This window comes from Cryptotermes secundus, unplaced genomic scaffold (assembly GCF_002891405.2).
Source record: "Cryptotermes secundus unplaced genomic scaffold, Csec_1.0 scaffold1801, whole genome shotgun sequence".
In the NCBI taxonomy this organism is placed as follows: Eukaryota; Metazoa; Arthropoda; class Insecta; order Blattodea; family Kalotermitidae; genus Cryptotermes; species Cryptotermes secundus.
Window position 1 is genome coordinate 1 of NW_019743179.1, and position 25,927 is coordinate 25,927.

At 38.8% G+C, this 25,927-nt stretch overlaps 1 protein-coding gene across 1 annotated transcript; it reads right to left on the reverse strand.

The window, feature by feature from the left end:
• Positions 1-766: 766 nt before the first annotated feature.
• On the reverse strand, positions 767-25,927 carry LOC111874049 (exportin-4; the record flags this gene model as incomplete). Its single annotated transcript, XM_023869193.2, is given in 12 exon segments — positions 767-916; positions 1,283-1,381; positions 6,648-6,824; positions 7,962-8,136; positions 8,899-9,056; positions 9,923-10,047; positions 11,497-11,653; positions 12,664-12,780; positions 14,532-14,639; positions 18,830-19,002; positions 25,027-25,132; positions 25,875-25,927. Coding segments are annotated over 12 exon segments (1,596 nt in total), but the record flags the coding sequence as incomplete, so codon positions are not given.

Genomic DNA, 25,927 nt, shown 5'->3' on the forward strand with positions numbered 1-25,927 from the left:
TCAACTTATGTTATTGGTTGCACTTTCACTTGTTTGTGAGGTCTCCCTGTTCTTCCGCATTCTCTGATGCTGCTGGATCTGTTATGATCGTTGTCGTGAATTTAACTTCAATTCATGAACTTTTGACTTTTAACAATTAAATTAGAATAATAATTTTAACCTGTGTTTTATAAAAAGAACTCTATATATTAGTGAGCGTAAATCTGGAAAAGATACAGGGTCGAATGAGTGAAAAGTGAATGTGACCGCGTGTAATTATACAGCCGTGTTCATACACCTGAGGATGACCTCTTGAGGTCGAAACATGTAGTGACAATGAAAAACGTGTTGTGTAGTCGGTAAAGTCACTCTACTATTAATTAAACACACAACAGGATGCAAGAAATGATTAAAAAAAACAGCTACTTACTTCTACCTTATAAATATTTCCTACAAAACAAAACTGCCCACTCAGAGGATGAGTCTTAAGTCTCCCAGAGGTGTCAGACAGTGAAGCTAGGTCATGAGTCCCATTGGGAACCAAGAATCGTGCTGGTGACAGCAAGCAGAAATTTAGCAGTCAGTCCCCAGTAGAGAGGAAGTACCCATAGCAGTCACATCCCTCCTCTCGTCAAAACGTGCAGAAGTTTGGAAAGAACAAAAATATGGTCATGGGTCCCGATGGGGCCCAATACCAAAAACGACTGCACTGGCATGGACTACCCGCAATTTATTGGATTGGACTGAATTGCCTATTGTAAGAACTGCATATACCTGCTATCAGGACAAGCCAATGAATGTCTTCAAACATGCAATCCAGGATACTAGGATCCGATATGTTCATGGCTTGTGAGTGCATGCGCTGCAGCTGCCCTTGCAAGCGATTTGTACGGTCCTCCAGCAGTTTGGCCAACAGAGGTAATGAATGGGCAGGTACCTGATAAATGAGAGTGTTATCATTTGCATTATCAACAGCAAAACTCTATTACTATGTGCAACAACTTTCACACTGGATACTATACTTTGTCCTCAAGTGCAAAATTCTTGACACAGCCTCACATCATCATGGGTCACAAATACATGCAGTTTCGACTACACTCACTGTTTCTGGTTGTTTAATTATGCTTTCAGCATTCAGACCGTTCATGTCATGGGGACAGATCATAGATGGATCATAGTTGTACCAAGCAACTCCCAAATTCAGGCCTAGAGCATCACCACAATGTAAACCTGTTCAGTCTTACAACCATTAGCTGTGATGATGATTACCCCAGTTCTACCCTTGCACTAAACACTGATATACCTGTCTTCCAAATGAGCCAATCGTCTGCAACTGATCCTTAAACTTTGTCCTGTCATCCTCTTCAGTTTCATCTATTTCCTCTACATCCAGTTCTCGGCCCTGAGAATAAGATAACATTAAATAACGAAACTTAGCAACATTAAGGTACATTTATCCCTGTCCTTAACTAATTAAGCACTATGTCATGAAGGTGAATGGGCAGTGGATGTACAGATCCACATATTCTTGACCTCAGCACTAGTTGGAGGTGAGTGGTCAATTTCATGCCCTGGCTGCTCTACCGCCTGAGGAAACAGCCCCCTGGCACCCATTGGATAGGAGGCTGTGTGGGCCTCAGAACTGGTCTGGACGACATGGAGGGGAGAAACATCTTGCCCCTGTCTGGACAAAAACTCCAATCCCTTGGCCATCTAGCCCGTGTCCAGGCTCTCAGTAACACACAGCCTACATTTCAGGATCCTGTTATATTTGTATAGGGTAAATTTATTTGCCACTTATAAAGTCAAAGAGACTGAACTCACACGTCCATAATTATGTCGCTTTCAGTGCAAAGAAAAGCTGCAGCCATTCAGTACTGATTTCCCAAACAGTGATGTTATTAAAATGTACAGCACATGCTTTAACTCTTCAAGAATGCAGGATATTTAATTCCTACTGACTCCTTGGGATGGAAGATATTTAAACATTTAAAATGGTAAATGCAACAATCCACTTTAAGTGTAATAAACTTGGAAAAACTGGAGTTCTGTTTTCCTAATTTTCACACTACATTCAGAAGTGAAGGTAGAATCGATGTATTGATCCACAGTACTTTAAAATTATTTTCTGGCACAATAAGCCTATAAAAATTAGGAATAACAGTATCGTATTACCTTAGAAATTCATCTGGGTGTTAGCCGTGAAAATATTCCACAGTCCCCCATGTCACATGCATCACACCAGTACAGTTTCTGACACACAACACACTGTGTCTGTGGTCTTGATTTCTTTGCAGTTTGGGTGGAATCTTGCTTATGAAACTTATTTCTCTTAGATGGGGCACTATTTTGCCTGATGAGTGTTGACTTGGCACTTTACAATCTGCAGCATTAGCATATTTCATAAAAGAGTCCCCCAAATTAAATGGATTTGGATTGACAACTGATCTATTATTTTCCTTGTTATTCCTATATATCATCATCGCATTCTGAAATTTTCTTTTTGTCCCTTATGGTTCTCCATATTCTCCCAATGGATGTTTGTGCTTTTCTCGATTCTGTCATTTACCACAGAATCAAGAAAAGCACAAACACCCATTTTCAATATCAAATTCTGAATCGGATAAAACTTAACTCTGATTCGCTTTGAAGTAAATACATTCTCCCACTCGTCATGGCACAACACAGCTGGCCACTTTGCCGCTTCCAGCTGTCCTTGGCTGCTAAAACCAGACTGCGTGATGTGTATTTATTATAGAACTAAGGGGAATTCATAATATTCATATAGAGAACTGTTTATCATTTGCTATATAGCAGTCATAACATACTTCTTAGAGTCAACATCATGTCTCAAAGTCGTAGACTCTCCACGTGGTTTCTAGTGGTTACGAATTCCAATCTAGATGCAACACTGTTCAGAATATGCATAAAGAGAGTCAACTTTTTATTTGATCAACATGTAGGACAGCACACAGTACAATCTACCATATTTAGTTCATAAGAATTCCCCAAGGTGAAGATAGGTTTGTGTGATAATAAGTGCACCAACTGCTGAAGAAGAAAAGGTTTTCAAAGAATTCAAAAGTATTACAACTGCCGCGGGAAGTTCAAAGTGGTACAACAAATATATGAAACGATAGCCTGCAATTTCTTCTTTAACACATTCAGGACCGGAGGGGCCAATTGGCCCTTTTCTGACGTGTTATGTTGCAACTGACTATATCTCGCTGTGTGGCCATGTTGCATCATAACTACTGCATAGTTGACCTTGGGAATGTTTGCTGGCTTAGCCAGTAACATGACCATGCTCATTTCCTGTCACACCTAAAGAAAAAAGCCTTTGTTCGAGTCCAAGCTTCCACGTATGAACCAGGAAGTTAGCAGTGCAACATGGATCAGAGACGAAAGCAGTTTCAGGTGAAGTGTTCTCTCGGAGAACAAGAAATATTAGATTTGTTCTCCGATGAGCTATCAGATTTGCCAACTGCTTTGTCTTCTGATAGCAAGGCCAGCCTCAGTGAAAGTGACAGTGACAGGGGCCACAGGGCCCCCCAAAATATTGTGTCCAGTGAAAGTGAGAGCTCCGATGAATGTGTGAGTACCAGGACAGCCACATGGGGTAAAGTGGACAAAACCCCCACTTTGCTTAGGTTTACTGGTGATCTGGGGGTGAAGCAGATGCCATCGGACCCAATGGATGTGTCTGAAGTTGTGTCACTGTTTTTTGGAGATAGTTTCTTTGACCTGCTATGTCAGGAGACTAACAGATACTATCTCCAACACCGTGAGGTGTATGACCGCACCTATAAGGGGCTGAAGTGGGTGGATGTCACTTCAACAGAAACGAAAAAAATTTTGGCTATGATCATTCCAATTGGGCTTATGAAGAGAGATACTTTGAAGGATTACTGGTCAAGTGACCCATTCTTAGAAATTCCCATTTTTGGCAAACTCATGAGTCATAAGAGATTTGAACAGATATGGTGGTGTTTACATTTCAATAATAATGAAGGGCAACCACAACCAACGGGCAGGCTTTTCAAAATTCAGCCCTTATTAGACATTTTGGTTGAGAAATTTCAGACAGTTTATAAGCCAGAGCAACAACTGTCTTTGGACGATTCTATGATTCTTGGAGGGGAAGGCTTCGTATTCGAACGTATAAACCTGGGAAACTCACAAAGTATGGCCTACTTGTTCATGTAGTCATGGAAAGCACTTCAGGCTATATAGGAAATCTAGAAATTTATTCTGCTGAAGGCAAGAAATTGCAAGAAACTATTGTTTCTGTTTTGGGTCCCTATCTGGATCAAAATTATCATGTTTATCAAGATAATTATTACAACGGTGTGGCAACTGCAGAATACATACTTTCAGATCTGAAAGAGGAATGTAAATCCCTGAAACGTGGCGACACCGCATTCAGGAGGAAGGAGAACATTCTTCTTCAGTCCTGGAGGGAGACTCGCGTTGTGAATATGGTTTCCACTATTCACAATTCGAGTATGGCTGATGTTCAGAGACGCCACGGGCAAGTGAAGAAGCCTCTTTGTATTTCCGAGTATAATATGTTCATGAAGGGAGTTGACAGGGCCGACCAGTACTTGGCCTATTATTCCCTTCCTAGGAAAACAGTAAAATGGACGAAGAAAGTTGCACTGTCACTTATAAACTGTGCATTTTTCAATTCTTTTTCGGTTTTCAGAAAGGCGAACAGAAATTCTACTTTGAAATACAAAGCATTTCTGTTGAACTTGGCAAAAGCTTGGGCTACTGACCTCACGGTGGCGGTAGTACCTGCGTCGGACACAGACGTAGTGCAGCCGGGGCCATCTGTTCACATCCGCCGGAGGCCTCATGTGGACCCCCCTGGACGACTCTCAGGTGATATGCGGAAACATACCCTCATGAGAATTGTGAAGAGTGAACATTGCAAGAAGAAGTACCCTTCTAGGCAGTGCCGTGTGTGCGCAGTCCACAAGAAGAAGAGTAGGACTGCGTACATCTGCAACTTCTGTGTGATGCCTCTTCACAAAGGGGAATGTTTCCAGAGATATCACATGCGCAAGCACTTCTAGGAGCTCTGGTAAGTGTTCTCCAAAAGTTTAGTTCATAAAATTAATTAGGAGATTTTATATTAATTTTTAAAGTGAACAGTGCACAAGTTAGGGTGCTAGGCTTAAAAACCCCGGTCCCTAGGGTGATTTAAATACTTAAACAACCGGTCCGCAATGTGTTAATTTCACACCAAAGAAATACTTTATGTGAAAAACAACAGTTCAAAACATGAGCTCCACCTTACCGCTGCACTATGCGTGCTACGTACATCAGACGGCGACATGTGACAGAAACAACTAGCATGCCATATACAGACTACAGCATTGAAGGGTTAAGCATGATGTCATTCTGTCATTACACTAAAAATTAAAATTAACAGAACAACTTCTGACCAGCACATAATCATCAGGTGCACCATGTACTGTGATGCTTGGTGCACTACTGTTTACATTTGATGTAATGACGTGTTATCAAACGAATAACCTGCAAGATATTACTTTTAAAATTAATACTTAAATAGACATTAATACATTTTCTGATTCTATGAAACCATTCTTCAAATGCAAACAGAAGAGCACCACGCTAAATTCAAGGTTATAATGACATGACTAAGAAGTATATGACACAAACTCCGTCCTAAGTGCAACAATTTATTGCAGTTCTTTCATCTTCCTTTCTTCTACACTACATGTTTTGGCCGCAAATGGCCATCATCAGGTGTACACTCTCACGTAGCTGCTACACTGCACGTAGTTTAAATTTAAGAAACACTGGTCTTCCCAATTTTTCACTTCTCCGTTGCTAACAGGTTTCGATATATCAGAATCTTCCCCGCTGATATCTGTCTGATATGTACAAAATCTTTGTTAACCTACACACATCAATTTGATTTTCATAAAGTGGCACTTTTAAAATCTTCAATTCCAATTTTAAAAGTTTTTTCAAATTTTAAAATTTAAAATTCTCAGGGTTACCCGCCCTATGTCTATAGTGCTGCAGCGGCTACTTCTTGTTTTCAGCACTGTTCAGGCATTATTCTCTGTAGGCTCTGTGTGTGTGCCGCTGCTTATCTTTAATTTTTAAAATTGGAATTGAAGATTTTAGAAGTGCCAGTTTATGAAAATCAAACTGACATGTGTAGGTTAACAAAGATTTTGTACATATCAGACAGATATCAGCAGGGAAGATTCTGATATATCAAAACCTGTTAGCAACGGCGAAATGAACAATTGGGAAGACTAGTGTTTCTTAAATTTTAAACTGTGTGCAGTGTAGCAGCTACGTGAGAGTACACACCTGATGATGGGTGTCTGAGGCTGAAACATGTAGTATAGAAGAAAGGAAGACGAAAGAACTACAATAAATTGTTGCACTTAGGATGGAGTTTATGTCATATATTGTGTAGAGTGCAACAGGATGCTTAAATATAATATTGTATGACTAAGAAGAATTACTACTTACTTACTAACAGCCTCTTCAACTGCAGACAGACATCTCATGAAGCACGCTTATGCAAACATCATAACTGTGGCATACAGGAGTCCATTATGTCCTTGACCTGTGCTTACATTTAATCCAGATTTTGAGAACAAAGTATATATCATTATTACCTGCCCTCGTGTGCCATCTGGTGGTGAGAGGTGACACTTCAGGTATATATTGAAGATCTGCATTGAAGACTGCTTACAGAAATCTTTTGGAAAGAACTGCGAGTCATGAAGAACTGAAATCCATGCTTCAAGCATGTGGTCAAATGCTTCCATGTATAGACAGTCTTCTGCGCACAACTGTAAACATCAAAACAAGGTTGCAATTTTTTGGGGGGATAATGACATTTCTTCTGTCTTCATTGAGATCTAACCCTACACATTCTACTTTGTGTTATCTCTATGACCTTCATTCTTGTCATTCTGGGTGTGAATCACTTTGAGATAACATCAGTTTTGCCATAAGAAGTACATGATGTCTTTGCTTTATCATATACAGTAAAACTCCATTATCATGTGCCTTGCTATACTGTGGATTCTGATATACTTAGTGTCTAGTCGTGTCTTCCAAAATGATTCCACTCATTTTCTTTGTAAAAACTTTGTTTCAAATCTTACTGATTTTCTTTCATAGACAACTTCATTCAAACGACTGCATCCAGTGAGTCACTCTTTAGTAATATGATCTTGCACGTGATCAGTGACTTGCTAGACACAAAATGCCATCAGCTGTAGCACATTAAGAAAATATCAGACTCTTTTAAAAACACCAATTAAATAAGGCATGCATTTAAACCTAAATACATCATTTTTACTGTAATTTACTGTAATATTAAATTTGTTATAAACAAATATTAAAAAGATTTGGCATGCAGTAGCATAGTTGGTTGAGGCACTGTGCTGCAAGCCAGAAGGTCATGGGTTTCATTCCCGATGAGGTCATTGGATATTTTCAATTGACCTAATCCTGCCAGCCACACTATGGCCATAGGGACGACGCAGCCTCTAACAGAAATGAGTATCAGGAATCTTCCTGGGGGTAAAGGGTGGCCAGTGAATATGGCAGACAACCTCACCCCCATCTGTGAGCCAAATATCTAGAAAATTTCGGAGCCCTGACATCTCACAGTCCTATGGACCTCCATGGCTGGTTACACAGAGAGATTTACATTATTAAAAAGAAGTATTTCACACAAAATACAGTGGGTTACTGATAACACAAGTCTTAATTCTGTCTCTCAATGCCCATGTAATAACGTAGTTTTACTGAATGTCGCATTTCTTCATTTCTACCTATTCTACACTATTACTGTTAACATCAATATCCTACAAGATCTGGTACGAGGCTGCAACAAGCCAGCAGGCCTATGATATGGGATGCTGATGATGAATACAGCAACAGTTATGCAACTCCATATGATGATTCAAAATACTTGCCGATTCCTCCTGTGCAGCTCCCTCAGAGAACCTACAAGTCAGCTGTGCCAGCTGCTCAAGGAAGGATTGCAGTAAGTCAACAGGCATTCCAACCAGCAGTGGTGGTGGAAAGAAAAGTATCAGCTTGCGAACAACGTTGGATATCCCAAGCGCTTCTCGGTCCATGATGTCCACACTGCAAGAAACACAGAGGTGACCGGTTCACTTTGTTCTTGCAAGCAGCTATTTCAAAATATTTGCCAGTCAAGAATTTTTAATTTCATTTTAAATTTAGTGACAAAGACACACTCCAAGATGGCAGAACCAATTTTTATAAAATTTCAAGGTTCATTATATGGTTCATAAGAGACCATCACTGGCCCCTGTCCTGAACCAAATGAATCCATTACACACCCTCCTTCAAGTTTTCTTTACGACCCATTTTAACATTCTTCTCTCATCTATGTCCATGTATCAGGGCACACAGTAGCATTCATTGAGGCACTATGCTACAAGCCGGAAGGTCACGGGATCGAATCCCGATGAGGTGGACTTTTTTTCAATTTACCTAATCCTTCCAGCCGCACTATGGCCCTGGAGTCGACTCAGCCTCTAACAGAAATGAGTACCAGAAATATTCTTGGGGGTAAAGGGCAACCAGCGCTTAAGGCTGGCAACCTCAACGCCATCTATGAGCAAACTGTCTAGAGAAAATGTGGGAAGCTCAACATCTCACAACTCAATGGGCCTCCACGGCCTCTTACAGGGACAGCTTTACTTACTTACTTGCTTATCTCCATGTCTCTGCAGAGGTCTCCTGCTGTCTAAATTTCCAACTGAAATGTTCTATAAAAGCAGGCCATTTAAGTAGTTGAGCAACTATCAGCTCAAGGACTGTGCTTCACAATGCTACTTGTCTCAATGAATTTCAGCAACATTTAACATGCAAAGAACTTACCTTGTCACAAGATTAAGAAAATTTTGCATGTAATTTGCAAGGTATTGAACTCGAACATCCTTATTTGCAAACACGGTTCCATTCAGTGATGCCAACTGCACCAAGCAGTTGAGTGAGTGATGAGCCAACTGCGGATTTTCACGAACCTTCCAGTGAATCTGTGGGTACACAAATTAAGTGATTACATGTTCATCATTAGGCATGCTAATCTTAAGATTGCTGCTGTGAGAATCTAAGATCTCAAGTGTGGATCACTGAATCATCCCAAAAACACAGCATAGAAGTATATAACCAACACATCAACAAAACATACATGCATGCAAATAAAGTAACACAGCATGATAATCTAACAATAACATAAAACAAAATATTTTAGAAGCATTTTACATCACAATGAAAAGTAGAACAGTGTGACAAGAGAACAGCAGGTTTCCTTAATCCAACATCTTCTAAATCCAATCCTTTTTGCTATAACATCTGTCAATAATATAAAAGACATTAAGAATATGTAATTCACTTAAAATGTATTTCGATACTATGACTGTTAAAAGCATTAAAAGTGATGTCAAAATTCGTCAGATTGTCTTAGTTGTACATGTATTTTCTTGTTCTCCATGCTCCATTCATGCATGTCAAAGTTTAGTTCATGTTAGTTGTTGTATTTTTGCAGTTATTTTCCAGCCATTAATACTGTATATAATATGTAATATATTATTACGTTTTATGTATCAAATGTTGCGATTAAGACAGTCCGATGAATTTTGACATCAGTTTTAATGTATAAACTTGTATACCTGTAGTGTCCTATGGACATTTTAATGATTTTAACAATCACAGTATCAAAATACATTTTAAGTGAATGACATATTCTTAATGTATTTTATACTGTTGTATTGCTGACAGATACTATAGCAAAATGGATACCTAAATAAATTGGGATGCTAAAATATAATATTATACAACTGACGATGGCCAGTTAGGCTGAGACATGTATGTTGCATGATAAGGAGAGACTTATACTTACGGTGAAGAAGAGAGTGACAACATTAGGATCCAAAATTACGTCCTTCCAGTTGGTTCCCAGTCTCAAAGCTGGGCTCTGATCAGATTCATACACGGCTTCAAACACCCCTATCAAACGTTTTGGCAGTGAGGTTTCTGTTAAGGATCATTTATAAGATCAAGTCCATCTAAATAATATTTTAAAAGTCACCTCAGATAAAACATCACGCCTACATTACAAAGATCAAATGGTTAATGTTGTTTAATTAAATATCTGCTGTTAATTCTGTGTCATTTAATGATAAAAGCACAGTACATATTTACCAATGCCATATAAAGGGTTAATTTGTGAGGTAAAGGCAAAAGGTAAGGTAAAGTTATCCCTGTGCTTAACTAATTAAGCACTACTCCATGAAGGTGTATGGGGAATGGATGTATAGATCCACATTTTCTTGGCCTCGGCACTAGTTGGAGGTGAGTGGTCAGCTTTGCGCCCCGGCTGCTTTACCCCCCCCCNGGGAAGACCCTGCAGTACCCATTGTATAGGAGTTTGGGTGGACCCCAGAGCCGATCTGAGAGACATGGAGAAGTGACCTTGACCCTACTGGGACTCGAACTTAGACTTCTCAGTCATCCAGCCTGTATCCAGTTAGTATAGACTGTGCTATCCTGGCTTGTAGTTGGTTGAGACACTATGCTACAAGCCGGAAGGTCATAGATTCAAGTCCCGATGAGGTGGATTTTTTCAATTGGCCTAATTCTTCCAGCCACACTATGGCCCTGGGGTCAACTCAGCCTCTAACATCTGAGTATCAGGAATCTTCCTGGGGGGGTAAAGAGTGGCTGGCATGTAAGGCTGACAACCTTACCACCATCTGTGAGCCAACTGTCTAGACAATGTGGGAGCCTCACATCTCACAACCCTACGGGCCTCCATGGCCTTTTACAGGTATAGCTTTACATTTTAATTTGTGAGGTGCACTTAAATAAATGGAGCATTGAAAATTTGATCACATTTCAACACAGTCTCCTTCCCTCTCTACATATTTTCCCTTTTGTGTACAAAACATGAACATTTCAGGAGCTCTTCTTTCATAGTATGATCTCACCACTCGTGAAGTTCATTCCACTTGCCTGACTAATACTGGGCTCATCTTAGTTAGCCTCCCATCTTTGGGATCAACCAGATGTCAGATGCAATATATGCATGGTCCAGGTTGCTCTGCATTGCATTACTGCAACAGCACATGTGTATGGTCAAACTGACTAAGAGCTGCATAACTGAAACAGACACCAAGATCTGTAATATTGCCACAGCATATGTAGGTGGCTCAGCAGGCCATGGGGTGCACTACTGCAGTGAAGCACACACACAATCCTAATTGCTGAGTGTTGCCTTTTCCAGTACTGAAACCAACCACTTGAAATATGGTTACCAAAGAGATAGAGGTTAGAATATTTAAGAGATGAGAAGATCTTCTCCACACTTCCCAACTCTGGTCATGTGTTCATGAAAAATGAAAAATAAAAAATAATCATTAAGACTACATTGACTGGACATATCAATAAAGGACCCAGTTGTGCACTGAAGGATATGATTAGCTGAAATGAAGCCCCAGCTCAAGACGCCTTCTGCTATGGACAGTAAATGCTTCAGCAGAGCAATCACTTCATCTGAATATGGAGGAACCAACTTTGAGAGTTCACCCAAAGCTTGTACACAGAACTGAAAAATCCGCTTCAGATCTGTCACCTAGACATAATAAACAGTCTCATCAAAGCAAGAAAACAACATCTAAAACACAACTTTTAAGATGTTCAGAACAGCATTTTGGACGTGTCCTGACAATGCCTTCTATTTTATTGTTTCAGACACTAGGGTGCCAAAGATTCTTGGGGACTGGGTGTAGCTCTAGAGTCTGGCCAATTTTACATGATTACACCTCACTCTCTCATGCATTCCCACCACATTACCAACCCTTCCCACACCAGAACTCACAAGTCTGTTATCAATAATCAAAATTTAAAAACAACCTTTCTTTACTGATATATTGAGTTTTTGGACTTTATCCATCGTCCTGGTTTCTAAGATAACTATTCCATGCCGTGGGGTCATGGACCTGGTTATGAGTTTGGTTTCGTGGCATAAATTTCTACAGATCTATCTATCCTGGTTCCACGCTTGTATGTGTTTGCAACAATTTGTTATGAATATTTTTTCTTATTAGCTCTCATGGACTTAGCCTGGTCTCAGGTGTTTATAATCTTCATGTTTTGTGTTTGTTCAGCGATTGAGGCTAGCTCTTTCTTAGGGACCCAACAGAATAGGTGTTTTCCTTCACCTGAGGACGGAAACAGATCCAGTTTCCGTGTTTTTATTAGTTATCTTAGAAACCAGGACGATGGATAAAGTCCAAAAACTCCATATATCAGTGTGTTATACACCATCGTCAGAATCCTATAGTAACAACCTTTCTTTACTTATTTTGTTGTAGAAGGGTCAGAAACATGAAAGGGTTTAAATAATATTACTAGCTACACTGTGCAATTACACCAAGCAGTGACAACAAAACAGATACAGCAGTGTTCAAAACCAGTAGATTTGAAACAGAAAATAACCAGAAAATTTAACAATAATTAGAGTCAGTTCTTAACTGACTGACTCAAGGAAGAACACAGTCCCATCCTCCAGTATAATTAAATTCTTAGCTGACAATTTTTCAGTTTGTAACTGCAGTCCGGCAGATATGCCAAATACCGTACCTGAAATTGCTTCTTTGCTTTAAAGTGTGTTTCCCATGTGAGACCCACATCTGATGATTTGACAGTTGTTGCATATTCTTGCATCAGTGCAGAAATAATGTTACATCCAAGTATTTGCTGTAAGCAGGAAAAATTGAAATTAACAGAGCAATAGAAAAAGGTAAAGCTACCCCTGTAATGGGCCGCGGAGGCCCATAGGGTTGTGAGACGTTGAGGGTACCACATTATCTATACAATCAGCTCAAAGATGGTGGTAGGGTTGTGAGCCTTACACACCGGCCGCACTTTACCCCCCAGGAAAATTCCTGGTACTCATTTCTGTTAGAGACTGAGTTGACCCCAGGGCTGGAAGAATTAGGTAAATTGAAAAAAAAATCCAATGATCTCATCGAGACTTGAACCCGCGACCTTCTGGCTTGTAGCATATTGCCTCAACCAACTCCACTACTGCGTGCCCCTGTTGTATGCCACACTGTCGGGCGACAGAGTGGATACTTGTGGGTTGGACTGACGGAATCAGTCGAGCGGCAAACGCTGTCCATCATTTTGATGGAGATAAGCTGCTGGAAGATGCTTAATTCAAGAGAGTTTATTTCACAGTTCATATGTACAATTATTACAACAGCAAGTCTGCTTAAGGCTTTAGCAGTGGCCAACTCCTAACTGACAGAGACTATAGACTAAACTTCGTAATCAGATTAGAGAGTGTTTTGGACGGTTTATGTTAAAGTTCTTATAGCCCCATCCGTGGGGTGGGGGCTTTGTGAAAGCTTCCTTGGAAGGTACAAACGTCATCAGGTAGGAAGTTTCTAGAACATTGTATTGTTATTTCAGTTTGTGGGTCTTCCTGGACCTTGTTTTGTTTCCTCAGACTTTCACTGATGTTTTCCAGTGGCTCTGTGAAGCAACATGATTATTCTTATTTGCTTTCCTCAGTTCAAAACAAGGCTTGCGTGTCCTCTGGCAGATAACATCGGTGAAAGTTGAGTTACAGTATGTGACAACCTATGCTGTTACATTTCATAATTATCATTCAATATTACAAAACAAAATATTACTTACAACCGTAACCATTGACATTATTCTATCCACCATATACCTGTTATATTCATAATATACAATACATCACACTGTCATATACAACACTCTTTAAACTTCTGTACCATTTCAAATTCTTTGTCTCCAATACGTAACTCCCTCTCTCTTACATTTGCATGTTTAGTTGTATTAAGATGCATGAATTTTGTTTTTGTTACGTAACAGACCAACATAATACATTACATAAGAGTCAAAGAAAAAACATACTTTTGCCATATGGTGATACACTGTCCATTTCAACTGCATCTTCTATTACTTTTAACCTTTACTGTGCTTTCAATATTTTGCCTCAACCATGAGCAGGCAGGTGAATGAATAAATCCAAAATGGACAAAGTTCTGAGGATGAATTTAATTAACCTTCGAACCATATACAACTCTCTTTACCATCAATCTAATTGATACTGGTGATATAAGGGCTGAAGGGGCATAAGATGTAAGGTGTGGCTCCTACAGCTTCCTGCACTCAATCGTCGACATTGCTTTCTAGTGACATGCTCTGTCTTAATTGAGGTGGCACTGAGTCTGAATTATCATGAGATAACTGTTGTCAAGAGGCTGAAGACAACAATCCGTCCCCCGGACTACCACTGTCACATTAGCAAGAAATTGGTGGGGCTTCGGATTGCTGTCAAAGTGTTATGTGAACAGAATCAGACTGAAAATCATGAAGATAACGATATGAGTTCAAGAGGTTAGAGACAATAACCAACTGGCAAAAGCCATTTTGTTAAAATTATTTGATCATTACAAAATCAAGTGGTAACTTACCCTGGGTGGGTCTCCACTTAGAATAAGATGCTCAACTTCTGTCAGTATCTGTCCACGGTTGGTCCCAAAATCATCTACACTTCCACGTTTAACCATTATAGCGATAACCTAAAACGGTTTAAATTACAACATAAAAATGTAGAAATATAATTAAAGGATATGGGCTCAGCTAGTTATGCGCCAGGGGGGTCCTCCCTTTCCTTACATCTGTACCATTTTCTTGACGCTCAGCTTACACATGTACCTCACAGATGGGTACAGCAGCTTCCTACAAGATGTTGGTCACTGACTACCAGACCACATGGTACTTGTAGTACATCTCTGAAGACACTAGTTATTATAGTTACTGCCATAAGAACATGAAATCTCACATTACGTAATTATGCTATTTCCCCATAATTCAAGTACTCCCCCAAGCACTTCATTCTTAAAACACCCTCAGTCCAAGTTCTTCCTGCAGTATGACTGCCTGTTAATATGTCAACAGGAACTTCTTCCTTGCAGCAGCCAACATCATTATCAAATCTGAAACTCAAAATATATTCACAAAAAATTTCCTGTGCATGTTGGAAATTTTGTGCCCATAAAAACAAACTTCATCAGACCCCCATAAATAAAGACCTACATTTCATTCAAAGTGTAGGATTAATAAAGGGTTCATCCAAAGGGGAAGCACAATATATCATTGAAGGTTACATTGCGAGAGCCAGATTTTATGCAATTCTTTATTAGAGTCCATCACAACACAACAATACAATGGTCAAGGCTAAAATTAGCTTAGCTACATGTTTCGGCTATTAAAGCCATCATCAGGCAAACACATGAGTACCATATTCACACACTACTGAAGTGCAATTGCAATGGTGAAGCTGGATACTTGATAATTATTACATTATAAAATACAATGAACTATAAACTTATTATAAAAACAAAAGTTATGGCATAAAATAAGGTTAAAAACTCTTCATGTGATATTCCGTATCATCAAGTCAGTTGTTGCAATTTGTTATATTCCCGCAGACATAATGGTATATTCTAGACTTGTATATCTTATATAAATAAAAATGTAAATGTTCGTTTGAGTCTTACCAAAGATCTCCGAAACTTCTTCACCAATCGCTTCGAAATTTTGACACATCGTTGCATTCGAACACGCGCGTTTTTGTGTGCCTATTATGTAGATGTCACACCCATGACAGATAAAAACAGGTAAAAACCTGCCACATGTTCCAAATCCAGCAGTCGTTTCAATTGTAACAGTTAGTGTATACTTCCAAGGGAACGCAATAACAGTTTGCCGTTGCTAGCATTTCCTAAGCAACANTCTTATATAAATAAAAATGTAAATGTTCGTTTGAGTCTTACCAAAGATCTCCGAAACTTCTTCACCAATCGCTTCGAAATTTTGACACATCGTTGCATTCGAACACGCGCGTTTTTGTGTGCCTATTATGTAGATGTCACACCCATGACAGATAAAAACAGGTAAAAACCTGCCACATGTTCCAAATCCAGCAGTCGTTTCAATTGTAACAGTTAGTGTATACTTCCAAGGGAACGCAATAACAGTTCGCCGTTGCTAGCATTTCCTAAGCAACAGATGAAACTAACTCTTCGATAAGGTATTCCCTATCCCGTCCGAGCGCTGGCTATATGTATAAGAGAGTTTAGCTCCGGCGACTGTTCAGTATCAGGAGTGTCTCGAGTATCAAGGTCACAAGTATCACAAGAGATTCCGAGTGAAATCACAGCATCCGCCGAGGTATAAATAGCCCACCTTGGAAAAGAAGCAGTCAGTCTCGGGGCAGATGCCAAGGGATACAGAAGAGAGCCTGGAGGTAAGCGCCGAAGGAGTTAGTCTTGGGATAGCCAACGCCAAATATAAACAGTATCGATTTATTTTCATTTTGATTTAATTTTTCGTGTGACATTGCCTTGGAATTGGGCTGTGTCGTTTTCATCTATCTATCTATCTTATATAAATAAAAATGTAAATGTTCGTTTTCTCTTATCGAAGATCCATGGAAACGCAATAACAATGGGCTGTTGCTAACAACAGATTGTGCCCTCTATTGTGTCCGAAACCAGGTTATAATAGTCCAGCTCCGAAGAGTTTTAAATAAAAATGTAAATGTTCGTTTTCTCTTATCGAAGATCTCCGAAAGTTCTTCGCTGATCGCTTCAAAATCCAGCAGTCGTTTCAATAGTAATGCTAGAACAGTTAGCGTATACTTCCATGGAAACACAATAACAGTGGCCCGTTGCTAGCATTTTTTTCTTCATCAGTGCAATCGATCTGCTTTAGTTCATTCAAATAATGCCTCGCAGAAGATCAAACTTGGGTCGTCATACTCACCGAGCGGAAGCAATGCGTCGAGTATTTGCAAATCAAACTGGAGAAGAACGGGCATCAGCGAACGAGCGAAAGAGACAAAGACAGGCTCAAATACGTGCCGAGGAAGCAGCAGAGCGACGTGCAGCCAGACTTGAAGATGCGATCGGAATTGGGCTGTGTCGTTTACCATAGCATTCATTTGGTGAGTATAGTTTATTTTTCATTGTTTTCTTAACTTTTCTCCTTATTTTTCAGTGCAATTGGCGGTGGGATTGAGCTGTGCCGATTGATCTGCGTTTGAATTGAAATATTTCGTCCAAATAATGCCTCGCAGAAGAACAAGCTTAGGTCGTCGTACTCACGAAGCGGAAGCAATGCGTCGAGTAATTTCAAATGAAACTGGGAAGGAACGGGCAGACTTAGCCACAGCAAGCCGTGGCCGGGCACAGCTAGTATGTAATAAATTTCTTGGAGGCCCGGTGTATAGATGTAGTATAGTTTTGACATTAATTGTTTAGCCGGTGCCTCATCTTACAATGTATTTTGTCCGATTTTATGGCCCACCCCTTACACGCATACACACAACTTCATCAAAAATACCTAACCTCAATAATTTCAAAAGTTCTGGAAACACAGCTACATGTGTACTAAGATACTGAATTGGTGACAATAACAATATGCATTAAGCAGTCCTCCTATGTGAAGGAATGCCATGAATTTTTTGGCAAAGGTGGACAACGCACTAACTCAATAAATCATACCTTCCAGTGCCATTTATTGTTGCCATTATCTGCTCATATTCGTATCTACTTCTTCACATGCATAATGATAAAACAATAAATATTAGTCTTTTATATATATACAGAGTGTCCCAGGAGGAATAATCAAAACTTCGGGAGGGTGTTCCTTATGTTAAAGTATGCCGATATAACCCAAAACACCTATGTCCAAAGTTGAACGGTTACGGAGATAATGGCCCGAGAAAGTGTGGTCTTCTGGCGGGTCCACGCACTATACCTGTCAGCTGAGACGCCTTATCTATGTTTGTCCTTGACTGCGGTGATTCACACTTGCCGTAAGCTCATGTGGCTCATATGCTGAATATGCATATGCTCATATGCTCATCACTAGAATAAAATGACACTTAACAGTTCAGGATGAGCTTTTATCCAGTGACACAAATCCATACGCTGTGCATGGTCGCCTGGTTCCAGATGTTGTACCCTTTGATCATGGTAAGGATACAACTCTTCATCATGTAAAGTTCGCCACACCTGCATACATGATACACCGATGCGAGAGGCCATTCTACGAGTGGACAGACACGGATTTCTCTGAACCATCTCAAGAATGTTCTCTTGTGTGTTTATCATTCGTACATCCTCCCTTTCAGACTGCACAGAAACACTCGCAAGAGAACCAGTATCACGCAATGTCTGGTGAATTCGCGTAAATACACTTCGAGATGGAATCCTTCGATCAGGAAAACGCCTTTGGTACTCTTCAACAGCAGCACGTGCAATGCCACCGCAAAATCCATACACAGAATGCATATCACAATATTCAACGTGTGAAAACACAAAATGCATTTCAGCAACTCCACACTACACGTAATTTACCAACCATTCACAACGCTGCTGCAATGTACTCTGTAGGCTCTGTAGGTAGCATATGAGCCACATGAGCTTAAGGCTAGTGTGAATCACCGCACTCAAGGACAAACATAGATAAGGTGTCTCAGCTGACAGGTACAGTGCGTGGACCCACCAGAAGACCACACTTTTCTCGGGCCATTATCTCCGTAACCGTTCAACTTTGGACATAGGTGTTTTGGGTTATATCGGCATACTTTAAGATAAGGAACACTCTCCCAAAGTTTTGACCATTCCTCCTGGGACACCCTGTATATATATGCCCACTGAAGATCAAACTTCAGTCAGTTTCTAGTTATGAAACAACTTACTTGTAAAATTCTCTCTCGAACAAATGGCTGTAACTGTTTCTGTATGATGTACTGCAGCAAATACTGACGAAGCGAAATAAGGTCAGCCTCCTGCAGGAAGGACCATTCCCTTATAAGTGCATCTTTCAGAAGCCCTGCAGCCTCAAAAAGAACATATGGCACCAAGCTGGTTTCTGCAGAGCAAAATATATCATCATTTTGAAAGTCACCTTGCTCTGTTCACTTGCTATGCATTTATATTTTTGCTGTCTGGGTACAGAACACCTGGTATTATAACGGTGACTAATCAAAATTAACATATTTTATAATTCATTAATTATTACATATAAATTGTTCAATTTTAGAATTCAAATTATAAATTTCAGTCTAACAGTGAAAGTAACCTATATATTGGCTGATACTAAAAACTGAAGAAATTAGCAGGAATTTTGTTATAATACACACACTGTAGCCTGACAATGACCTTCATGGCAAAAATTTGTAGCTCCTAGCATTAAGCTACTGTACTGTTTATAATTTTTAATAATGGTATATAAGGTTGTATGAGATGGTACATGAGGGCTACTCGGAAAGTAACTTCCATTTAATTTAGGCAACTAATGAGTGAACGGAGGAGAGCTCGCACATGAGATGTAGTGTCACACGAGTCATTGCCTTGTAAACTACCATATAACTGGTCATCTAGTGTTTGTTCTTGTTCTACAGATTAAGTAATGATGTGTCCCATGACTGATAATCCCGCCAGCTGCTATATTAAAGCTGTTATCCACTTTCTTCATGCTAAAAACATGAGTTCTTTGGAAATCCATTGTGAATTATTTGCTGTTTACAGCTAAAATGTAATGGGTGAAGGAACTGTAAGACAATGATGTTGAATGAAAGTTGCCATCATCTGGGATATAGCACCATATAGTCCATATATGAGCTGACTCTTTTGGAGGAACATATCACCTCCGTCTTCAGCCATCTGCTCACTGGTTCCTTTCAGCTGATTTTTGACCCTGAAGATGGAGGTGATATGTTCCTCTGAAATGTCAGTTGATATATGGACTACACGGAGATACATGCCACTACAACTGTGAGAACCTCAAATCCTACAATGGTGTAGAATGTTCAAAGATGGGCGGAAAAAGTTCACAATGAAAAGCGAAGCAGTCAGCCGTCTGTAGTGAGTGATAATCATGTTCAAAGTGCTGACCAAAAAATTTGTGATATACAACACTTCAAAATTTCAGAACTTTTGTATGAATTTCCACAAACTTCACACATTCCGCTCTATGAGGTTATCACTGTTAGGCTAAACTATCAGAGTTTTGTGCAAGATGGGTTCCAAAAATGCTCGTGGGTGCACACAAAATGCAGGGAATGTCTTTAGCTTCGACTTTTTTATAACAATACACAAAGACGGCAATGAATTTCTCAATCACATCATACGAGCAATAGATGATGAAACCTGGGTTTCATTTGTGAATGCTGAAACCAAAATGCTGTCAAAGCAGACAAACTGAGGAAATTTAAAACAAACGTCACCCTGCCAGAAAGCCAATGGTAACTGTTTTCCGGGACTAGAAAGGAGTGCTGATGGTGGATAGAAATAACGCAACAAGGGACTACAATAACGTTAGAAGTGTATTGTGAGACACTACCAAAAAAAACTGCATAGGGCCATTCAGAACAAAAGGCATGGAATGCTGACATATGGTGCAATGCTCCTCCATGAAAATGTGTCTCTGCATACAAGTATGGCTGCTCACATTGAAGTGCTATGGAAGCACATCAAATGGGAGTAGTTTGGCCACCCTCCTTACAGCCCTGATCTCGCTCAGAATGACTGCCACCTGTTTACATACCTGAAGAACTGGTTGTCATCACAGCTCTTCAACAGTAGTGATGAGCGTCTTACGGTGTATACACTTTTTCAGCTTATTCTTCACTTCCACACTACATGTTTCAGCACTAATGTGCCATCTTCAGGTGTCTTTATGCACGTTAAACTATTGTACTGCATGCCATAATGTCTTCATTCTAAAATGACTAAAATCTGTATTCGTCATATAGGACGATGAATTCTAAATAATAAAACTTTTCAGGATTCTTCCTACGTCGCACTCAAAAAAGCGAATTACGCCAATTCTCTTTTATGTGAGCATTCCTCCTACATATATTTGTGTATCTGTAACGTGAAATTGTTATTCATTAATACCACTTTCTGACTTTTATCTGTTACATGTGGCTTTATAATATTTATTACTCACCGTGTTCTGTGTTGTTTTGCTCCTGTTACTGCATGAGTTGTACTGCTGGATCTGTGTGTGTGCTGTCTTCATTTTTGGTTGTGTTATGATGTTGTGGGGGTAGGAGGTGGGGTGTTGTTATGCTGTTCCGTGTAAATAGTATGTAATTCGTGAAATATTGGGTTATATATATCTTTATTTATATTGTTCATATGTGTTTTTCTTTGTCGTTCTGTATATATGATAGTTTTCCAATGTGTTTAAGTATTGTCCTTTCTTATTTGTTGCTATGATATCCACAGTGTTTTCTATAGTACCATATGCATGTCCTGTGTTTAATATGTGTTCTGAGTATCCTGTATTGCTGTTATGGTGTCTTGTGTCATGTATATGTTCTTGTATATGTTAACACCAGATACATCTGGTGTTAAATTTCCTCCCCGTTTGTCCTATATATTCCATGGGGCAATCTAGTCATTTCATGCTATATATGCCACTATTATTATATTTATTTATTCGTGGCCTTGATTTTAATATATGTTGTAAATTGTTCTTAGTTTTAAATGATATTTTCAATTTTGTGTCTCGAAATATTTTTGTTATTTCTTTTCCTATATATGTGAATGTTTTATTATTTAGAATTAATCGTCCTATGTGATGAATACAGATTTTAGTCATTTTAGAATGAAGACATTATGGCATGCAGTACAATAGTTTAACGTGCATAAAGACGCCTGAAGATGGCACATTAGTGCTGAAACATGTAGTGTGGAAGTGAAGAATAAGGTGAAAAAGCGTATACACTGTAAGATGGTCAGCATAAACCATGGACATGAATCAGTGTAACAGGACGCTAAAATATAACATTAGTAATGAAGAGTTTATGTGGCTGAGCTCAGAGGTGGCAAACTTCTCTGACACATGCATAAGAAAAACTTACTGCCCAATATGACAAGTGCCTCAATTCTGGTGGTGACTATGTTCAGAAGCAGCTTAAGTATGTACATATTTTTGTATATAAAAAATCTTTTTCCCTTCATTGCTTGTTTTGTTAACAGCTCACAGGAGGTTACTTTCTGAATAACCCTCATACATGGTGTGTCCAAGATCCGTTAGGACTCATTTCTTTTAATTTTGCCCTACAATGCCATCTGTTGGTGAGTCGTGGTGTTAAGATTCTTGAGGTTTCAGCTGTGGCTGTCTATAATTTCAAAGCGCAAGCATCGCTGCATCATGTGTTCTGACCTTGAATGTAACAGTACTGTTCTGATGCTCGTCGAAAAATGGCAGTTGAACAGAGACCCAACATCAAATTTTGTTTGAAGTTAGGCAAAACAGCCAGAGAAAGCATATGAAATGATGAAAAGTGTGTAAGGTTGTGACTGTTTGAGTCGCTCGAACATTTTTCAATGGTATGCTGTATTTCGTGATGACAGCGAGGATGTTGAAGACGCTCCACGTGCATCAAAGCCGAGAACAAGTCGCACTGAAAATGTGAAAAAAAGTGACCAAAATCCTTGCATCAGACAGATGTTTTCTGCAAGACTCATCAAGGAGCTTTTGGGAATACCAAAGAGTACTGTGCATTAAATTTTGACCAAGAATTTGGGTAAACAGAAGGTCTGTGCGTGGTTTGTACCACACGCACTGTCAGGCGATGAAAAACATGACAGAGTGGAACACTGCAAAGACATGTTACAGTTGGCCCAAAGTGATACAAAATTTACAAAATCAATTGTTACTGGTGACGAGACATGGTGTTTTAATATGACCCTCTCACAAAGCAGCGGAGTGCAGTGTGGTTGAGCCCAAAGAAGCCGAAACCAAAGAAAGTGCGCATGCAAAAGAGTCAAGTAAAGACACTGCTAACAGTTTTCTTTGATTCCAAAGGAATCATTCACAAGAAATTTCTGCCAGAAGGTCAAACAGTGAATTCTGATTATTATCTCAGAGTCCTCAATCATTTTTGGGGGCAACAATTCTTTGAATTAAACCTGAATATCGAGAGAAAGGTTCCTGGTCGCTCCTCCATGACAATGCTCTGCCCCACAAATTGAAGGTCGTGTGAGATTTTTTGGCCAGAAAAGGGATCACAGTCCTTGATCATCTTCCGTATTCGCCAGATCTGGCTCCAGCAGATTTCTGGTTGTTCCCAAAAGTTAAGTTGGTGATGAGAGGAGACCGTCACGACACCATCCAGGACATTCAAAGGGAATCTACCGCAGTTTTAAATGCAATTCCACAAAAGGAGTTCAGTGACTGTTTTCGAAAACTTTTCAATCAATTCCAGCTATGTATTGATTCAGATAGAGACTATTTTGAATAAAAAGAGTGAAATTTTTAAAATAATTCACATCTTGTATTTTTAATAAACAATTTCCTAACATAACCTGGACACACTGTGTATATGTATATTAATCCATCAGTTGTGCCAGGTATGTTTGATGATTTGTTCCAGATTTAGCAACTTCTAATAAAAACCATATTCACTTATAAGTTAGCAGGAATGAGTAACACAGAATGGTTTAATTTTAAATTACGCAAAACTGTCTGTGGTTACTGCAGTGTAAAGTTTTCCTGTCTGGGTATGATGTCCTATACCAAAATGTTACTTGGCATATACAGTCTCAAGTTAAGCTGTTATTACACATGCAATTTTTTAAATTACATAAACAAGAAAAAATATATTTACCAAAAATCTGTTCCTACATCACAGTATGTTTTGTAAAGATATTAACAGAACATAAATTAGACAATAGTGAAACATTTACTAATCAAATTCTGTGTAAAAAGACTAGTAATCTCTAATAACATAAAGAAAGAATCCTGAAGAAGGTTGTGCACATGAAATTAAACAGGAAATTCCCAAGAGGAATATGGAGATCAAGACAGAAAAAGTGGGTTTGGAAAGAAGGAAGAAAATGAAATGAAACCAAGTAAGTGGGAAGACACATATAGATGGCGATGGTTGGGCGACAGATAAATCACATAGAGATTTCAATTACAGGAGGAGGGGAACAAGAAGAACCAATCAAAACATCTCATTATGAATCTTGCCAGATGGGAATCACAGCTTCTACTCAAATGATGAATTCATTATCACCATGAAATTATTAACAAAATATAATCATATATCTGACTGTAAATATCATATATAGTTTTATAGTTGTGTGTGCATATGGAAATTAAACTTATGTGTGTATACTACTATGTATTGATAGTGAACTAAATTGTTTTGAAAACATTAAGATATTCACTATCGGTCTGCTGGGCCTGTCACAGCTTCACTGGAGCCCCATCAGAGACTGTTCAATGTTCCTTGCGTCAAAGATGCAAAAGAGATTCAAAATCAAAATCTATTAAGAGAGACAGAAGAGAAACAATTACATTGGTTTGGCCAAGCAAAAAAACTGACAGAATATGGATCCAGAAAGAGCATTTGTATAAATATTTAAAGGAAAGGGACCTATGGAGCAACCAAAAACAAGATGATTTGGCCAGGCACTGGAGTACACCAAGGGAGGAGGAAAGAGCTGGAAAGAAACTGGAATGAAAATACTGTGGGCATAGGAAAGGGATTGGAGAGTTTTGTTCACCAACCCATATAAAACAGAAAGAAATGCTGCTATATGTAGAAAAAACATATATAAATGTGCGAAATTTCTATGAATAGCTCTTTATTGTATATTAAACTGCTAATAAAGATATTATGAACATAGTGTAATTTCTAAAATATACTGTACAACTACTTAAGAATTATTAATAATGTAATAATGTATATGATTAGGTCTACTGTAATGTATTTTGTTGTTTTGACAGATTTTTACAACTGCATCGAATTAAATGAATGTACTATACTGTATTCTGACTTATCCCACAACACACATACTAGGATCTAGGGGATGGATCTATATATCATATATTTGTATATTCTTATTACTATTAAATGAACCTTCAAATTACCAAGAATATGTCTGCATAATGCATATGGAGTTTTCGTTTTGCGAAAATTCAGAAGCATCACTTCTGCCGAATGGCGCTGGTCACTGGTTACCATAGATGGTGGTGCCTGGAAAGAGAGGGCCAGGTCTCAGAGAGAGTAATGACTCTGTGAAATACACACTGTCATGTTCTAGTTGCTTTTGATTCATTTCATTATTCTCCCATCTATGCCTTTTTCTCCCAGGAGGCTTCAACCCTCCTGATTTTCTAATTAAAACTTTGTTTTTGATGTCTCATCATTCTTATTACTACAGAAAAATTATATTTACACAATATACTTATGAAATGAATGAATAAATAATATTTAGTGTATCATTTTTGTATCATGTTATCTGTGATTTAGATTCTTCATAAACTTAACCATACCCTGAAATTTGCAGCAAAAAAGAAAACTAGGAACACAAACATAATGAAAGAATTTACTGTGTCCTAAACAGAAATTCACTTTGAAGATGATGCATAACTGATATCCAAATCCATGAAGACAAAATTTTGAATGTACAATTTAGGAACATTATCTCTATCTAAATCAACTGTTTATGAAATTAAAAGTGACAGATACAAGAGCTGGGTATGGATTATTTGTTTTGGTTTTGGTTATTGCTATTCACATGACAAAGCCAGATTATTTTCTTCAGTTGAAATATAAACTATTAACATTACTGTACAAACTAATTTAAACACACCATTTGATCGTGTCTGTGACATGGTTACAGTCTCCACGGGAAGGTGTGGTGACCTGCTATCGAAATTTATTCAAACTAAAACATATCTTAACCTCAACTGTGCAATAACAAAGAGTTCCTTACCAACATTATTTGCGCTGCTGATTCCAATTCAAGTAACACTTGATTAGCCATTT